This window comes from Pituophis catenifer, unplaced genomic scaffold (assembly GCF_029215685.1).
Source record: "Pituophis catenifer annectens isolate HBS135680 unplaced genomic scaffold, rPitCat1.0.hap2 SCAF_1, whole genome shotgun sequence".
Classification (NCBI taxonomy): Eukaryota; Metazoa; Chordata; class Lepidosauria; order Squamata; family Colubridae; genus Pituophis; species Pituophis catenifer.
In genome coordinates, this window is record NW_027256881.1 from 3,136,147 (window position 1) to 3,142,146 (window position 6,000).

At 42.5% G+C, this 6,000-nt stretch overlaps 1 protein-coding gene across 1 annotated transcript in view; it reads right to left on the reverse strand.

The window, feature by feature from the left end:
• The window catches only part of MED13 (mediator complex subunit 13), a 173,823-nt gene extending 169,553 nt beyond the window's left edge, over positions 1 to 4,270 (reverse strand). The window contains 2 exon segments of the mRNA XM_070931998.1: positions 1,948 to 2,182; positions 4,121 to 4,270. Coding sequence (XP_070788099.1) covers positions 1,948 to 2,182; positions 4,121 to 4,186 — 301 coding nt within the window. The 5' untranslated portion in view covers positions 4,187 to 4,270.
• Between the last annotated feature and the right edge of the window lie 1,730 nt (positions 4,271 to 6,000).

Sequence of the window (6,000 nt, forward strand, 5' to 3'; positions counted from 1 at the left end):
TCTGTCTATTAGTCTGAGGATCTGTAGAAAACAACTCTTAGCTTTTTCATGTGTGTGGCAGTTAGAATATGTAAATGTTTAAGTTACAATAATGTAACACATAGATATTAACTTTTCAAGGATTAAATATGACATTTCAACATTGATGAGCATCTTTATGTAGAGCATGCTGCTGCCAAAGACAAGCTCACGCACCAGTTTGCTAGGATAGGTGATGAAAAAACTGCTTAAATAGCCTATATTTAAATAAACGCTTGGAAGGTGATGCTTCCAAAATTAGAGGGAATGTCCAAATGTTCTGAAGAACACTGATGCCCAGCTTTACAGCTGAACTACGCTGATTTATTTTCAGATTAAACCAACACGTCACTTTCTATGTAAAGTAAAACTCTCTTTTTAGAACACGACAAATTAACTTGTTCTGGGCTATTTATAACCTCTCCTTCCCTCAAATTTTTGCCACTATTTTATCAAACCTTGTGTTAACCTTTCAATTTTACTGTTTTTGTTACTTCTATGTTTGGCTCAATAGAACGCAATGAACATGGTTCATATAGTTTGTTTTAAAACATTAACTTAAAAGATTTAATAACGTTAACTTAAAAGATTTAATACTTTATATCTTTATGTACTTGCCATATAGAATACTTTCAGGAACATGAGTTACTGACACAGGAGACTTTACATCAGCCAAATTCAGGCAATTCAAATCTGCTAAACCTCTTTTGAAAGTTTCCACAAAACCCAACTTCTACAAGTTTTTTTCCTCCAACTATTTTTGTTCGGATATTTTTTTTAATTGCCTATCGTTTAGTTACAGGTAATCCATATTATTAGTTAAAAATATAACCCTCTTAGCCTAAATATACTTAATTCTTGCAACAACCTGGGGAGAAAACTGTTGACAGCAAAAAGGGGATTAATCAGCAGTATGTGCAAATGCATAAACAACTGTGAAATGATGCACGTTATTCACTCCTACCAATTACTAGTATAATTATATTAAGAACATAAATTGGTGTGTACAGTACCCAGTCAGACTACTTGTTCATGTAGCCAATACTATCAGCCAGTGAAGGGTGCCATCACCTGCTACTTAATCCTTTTAACTAAAGATGTCAAGAACTCAGTTTAAGAGCTTGTTTATGCTAAGTAGGTAAACTGTTGAGACAAAGGCACACATATCCAGCCATTCACTCAAGATGGTAGTTTGATCAACCAAAACAGATCCTACCTACTCCTCTAACTCATTTTCTTTTTAAATACAGCACTTCACCTGACCCCAAAAACTTCCATTTGAAAGAAGGAAAAAACCAGGAACACAATTCTCCTATGGATGTAACAAAACTGACAAAATTACCCAATCTTCCACTTGCCTCATGATCAGACCTGTAAATTCAACACAATTTCCAAATGCGGATTAAGGCTAGACCAAATTTCAGATACGGAAATAAAGCCATCCATACATCCTCTTGCAACATTTTTCCCAGAGAAGCCACAACATTCCAAGCACATATATGTGAGTCTTTACCATCCTTGCTTGTTTTCATACTGCACTAAACCTGTGGCCCTTGTAACCACGTGAAAATTCCACACAGTACTAAGCAGGGTCTGCGGCCCTTCATAGACCTCATATTAGTAAAAACAGCAGCATCCACTTACATGGAGCTTAAAATATAATAATTTTGAGCAGAAACAACAGTCGCCCAGAGTCCCTTGGGAGTGGGGCAGCATAGAAATGTGACAAAATAAATAAATAAGTACTGAATGAGCAAATACAATGACACACGTTTCATCCTCTCTTTCTTTAAAGCCAAGCTTGTCAAAGCCAGTAAACTAGCAAAACAATTTCTAAGTGGGATATAATAAATAAATAACACAAAGTCAAGGGAAAAAAATGTTACCATCACAAAAGGAATAAAAAGAGCTTATCTATCCGTGCCTTACCTGCTAGGTCATGATGAATTAGGTCTGCAAAATTGGGGTCATCACCCCACCAGAAGATCCATAGTTCTCTGCGCCCAGGCCTTTGGTCTCGTCGCCATACACTCAAGACATCGGCCTTCAGGCAACGACTGTAACTGCTTAAGATGGGATCTTCTTCGGTTACAGGGAAAAGAATCGGAGCAGACATTGGGCCCTGCCATATGTATCGTTTCCATTTAATCCCAGTTAAATCAGCCTGAAAGAAAAATCGAACAGGCATTAAGAGCAGAAAGAACCGGATGTTCTCTTTTAAAGTTCCAAACTTTTATGAAATGCAGAGTTCTCTAGTCATTTCAAGCAAACTTTTTTTTTCTTATTCTAGTGAAGAAACGCATAAGACACTTCAGAAATTTACAAAATAAACATTTGAAGCCATAGCAACTTCGTTTAGTCAATCTGTGCTCCATAAAGTCAGTGGCAGCAGTGTTGTTACTCAAACACAGTAAAATTCCATTCTAGGATGTAAAAAAAATGTTTTCAATAATGCCAGGGCACATTCCAGATATTTTGGACTTTACTTCTCATGTCACCCAGTCAGCATGTCTAATGATAAAAGTATTGAGAGAGCTGAGTCAAAACATCCAAAAGGTTACTCTCAATGGCTGGCTCTCATTTGGTTGTATCTACTGATTATCCCCATATAAAGAACCTGCACCTCTAGATAGAGAGAGAGAGTCTGCCCATTTGTCAGAAATGCAAACACACCTCAGCCATAAGCCCCTCATTAGTAAAGTTATTTAGTACTTGAGACATAATTAAACAGAACCAAACCGGCTTTAAATATATGAATTCCAATAAAAGCATTAACTGCTACTATTTCTACTAGAGAGGAATGGAAAGGGGAAAGATAGCAAAATAAACTAAGACATTTTTGAAGCATAATTCAAAAGAACTTTTTAAGGAAACCTTCCACCTCTTCCTTCCAGCTACGAAATACCACCACACTGCTCCCTCACAAATGGGGTCTACAAATTATCACAAAAATTGCCTGGGCTCAACTTCAACTATCTTTCATGCTCTATTCAATATATTACTTCCCTTTCAGCAGAAAATATAGGTTTTTTTCTGTTTCTTTAATCTCAACAAGGACAATCCTGCTCGCTCCCTGGAGTGACAGAATTTGCAACAGTTGGTGCATTTGAAATTTGGGGGGGGGGGGGTTGTTTGTGAATAGGATAGTGATAATTCTGAGAATGGGCCAGCCTAGCCCGTGTTCTTGCTGATATATTCCAGCTTCTTGAATTCCTTGCACCAGCCATCCAAAGCAATTCATCTACTTTTATCAACCAGTCAAAGCTACTACCAATCGGCATTTAAATAAAACTCCAGAAAGAGGTCAAAGCCCTAGCTAGGAAACTCAACTGGATTCCAGCGAAGAAGGTAAACAATGTTATAAAAGAGCATGTTTGCCTCCATCCATCCTTTTTTTAAAAAAACCCAAACTGGAGCCTACAAATAACAAGGCCCCTCCCCCCAGAGGCACTTTATCTCCAATCTGAGTAGGGTTCTACTATTAGGGGAGTTGGGGTGAAGGCAGAAAAGTTAACTTGAGAAAAAAAAGGGGGGGGAGAGGCATGCCTTGGGCTAGAGCTAGACAGAATGAAAATGAGCCGAGATAAAATAAACACAAGAAATCAAGTTGCTAGTCCCACCACCTACAACCACCACCACAAGAACAACAACAAAAAAGGAGGCCAGAGAGAGAAAACGAAAGTTTATTGGGGGGGGGGGGGAATCAAGGTGATAAACAAAGGACTGGAGGAAGAAAGCGCTGGGAGAGAAGAGTGCGAAAGAGACTTGTAAGCAAATCGCCTTGCCAGAAGGAAAGAGAAGGGGGGGGGGGTTTACAGGGAGAATTGGGCGACTCCTGGCTAAGGCCTACTCCAGAGGACTCCTCCAAGCAGAATGCTAAAAATGGCTGCTTTGCTTCCATTCCTCTCTCTCCCCCCACCTTCTTTTCCTCCTCTTTGCTGGCGATCTCATCTCTCTCTCTCCCTCGCCCCCCCACTTTCCCTTGCACGGTTTATCTCTTGCGATCTGCCCTTCAACGCCTCTCCCCCCCCCCCACTTCTCCCCCCCCCCAAAATAAACCAAGAAACACACACAGACACACATACACAAAGTAGCCACTCACCAGACAGAAAAGGTTGGAATGGCAATCTTCCAGGCTGGCCCCGTTCGGCACGAAGCAGGAACTCATCCTCACAGCCACAACCCGCACGCCATTATCCCACAAGCCTCCGACAAGAAAGAAAAGACAAGAGACAGGAGCGAGAGAGCGACACACACCACCACACCACACCAGACCGAGAAGGAGGGAGACACAATCAAAGGGAGGGAGGGAGGGAGGGATGGGGCGGTGTGATGATGGGAAGGGAGGGGGGAGAGAACAGAACAGAAAGGGCCTATTCCTTTTCTAAAACACACACACGCACTGCAGGGAGAGAAAGAGAAGGGGTGACGGGGCTGCCCGGAGCAGGAAGAAATAAGCTAACCCCAGGGAAAGGAAGGAAGGAAGGGCTTTTTCCAAACGAAAGAAAAGAAATTTCAACGCCTCCCGGCCAGGAAAAGGTATAAAGATAAATCCGTGGAAAGAAGGAAGGAGGCAGGCAAGGAGAGGGCCGGCGAAGGTGGCTGGCGGGCGGGCGGGTGGGGGGGGAGGATAGTGAATCCAAAAGGGCTGGCAAAAGGCGAGAGATTTACGATCTTCAGCCAGCTAGCAAGCGAAAGAGAGGAGGGGAAAGGAGGGGAGAGGAGGAGGAGAAGGGCGGGTGTGAAGTAATCCAGGAATCGAGCCCGCTGCTGCTCCCTTTAGCGCCTCGTTTTTCTCCCGTCACCCTGGATTTGCAAGAAAGACACACGGCCACACGCGAAAAAGGAGAGAAAAGAGCGGCGGCGGCGTGAAAAGCAAGGCGAGCCGAAGGCCAGGAGGGCCGAGCCTTCTCCGCGGTTCTCCTCCGAGCTGCTTCGGGCCTCCCCGGCCGCTGTCCCGGTTCGGACGATCGGGGATCCCCGCAGGAGGAGGGAACTTCCACTTTGGAGTCGGGCTCCGTCGCGACTTCTTTTGCAAGCCCCGGTTTCCCTTCGGCTTCCTAAAGGGAAAAAAGGGGGGGAAAGAGTTCTTCTTTTATTACGACGCTTGACACCGCGTTTTTGTTTTTTTCCTCCACCGCTTTTTTTTTTTTTAATAAGGAGCCGCCTTGAAAATCTTCCGACTTCCCATGGAAGCGAAATCCAGGGCTGGGTGTTTGGTTTTCCAGTCCGGGTGAAAGGAGTCTTCCTTTGCTGTTTTGTTTTGTTTTTTTCTTTTTACAAATAGTGGAGTCGGGAGAGGAACCAAAAAAAAAAAGTCAGTTTCCAGGAAGATGATTTCCCCACCACCACCTCGAATTAAGAGGCCAAGATGCTTTTCCAGGAGGGGAGAAAAAAATCACAATTCTCCGATTCTCTTGCGATTTTTTTTTTAACCAAATTAAAACCAAAAAAATAAGCAGCCCTCCTTGTCCTGGATACAGTGGATCCCTTCAAGCTTCGATGAAAATAACACAATCGGGGGTGGATTCCTTGTTTCCCCCACACACACACACAAATAATCTTCCAAAAGAGGAGAAATCAGCCAAATGCCCCCACCACCACTACCACTTCCCCAAAAAATAACTTTTGGAAAGTGAAGATTTTTTTTCCCCCAGATAGGAAGCAACTAATTCAGCTCTCCTTGATTTCCTTTCTTGCAAACAAGAGGGCCAAGAAACTTCCTTTTTTTTTTTTTTTAAGAAACGCCGAAAGGGAGAAGAAAAAACAAAGTGGATCTTCTTCCAAAACGATAAATGATAAAAAGTTAATCGCGAAGGGGTCCTCGATTCAGGCTTATTTTCCGCGCAATGAGTTCTTGCAGGAGTTGATGCCCCGGGATGGGGTTGTGGGAGAAATTAGCTTTTTTTTTTTTTTTCCTCCTCTCCCAAGTAATAAGTTACTGGAAACAAATTTTTCTTCCTTTCTTTTTTGTTGGTAATT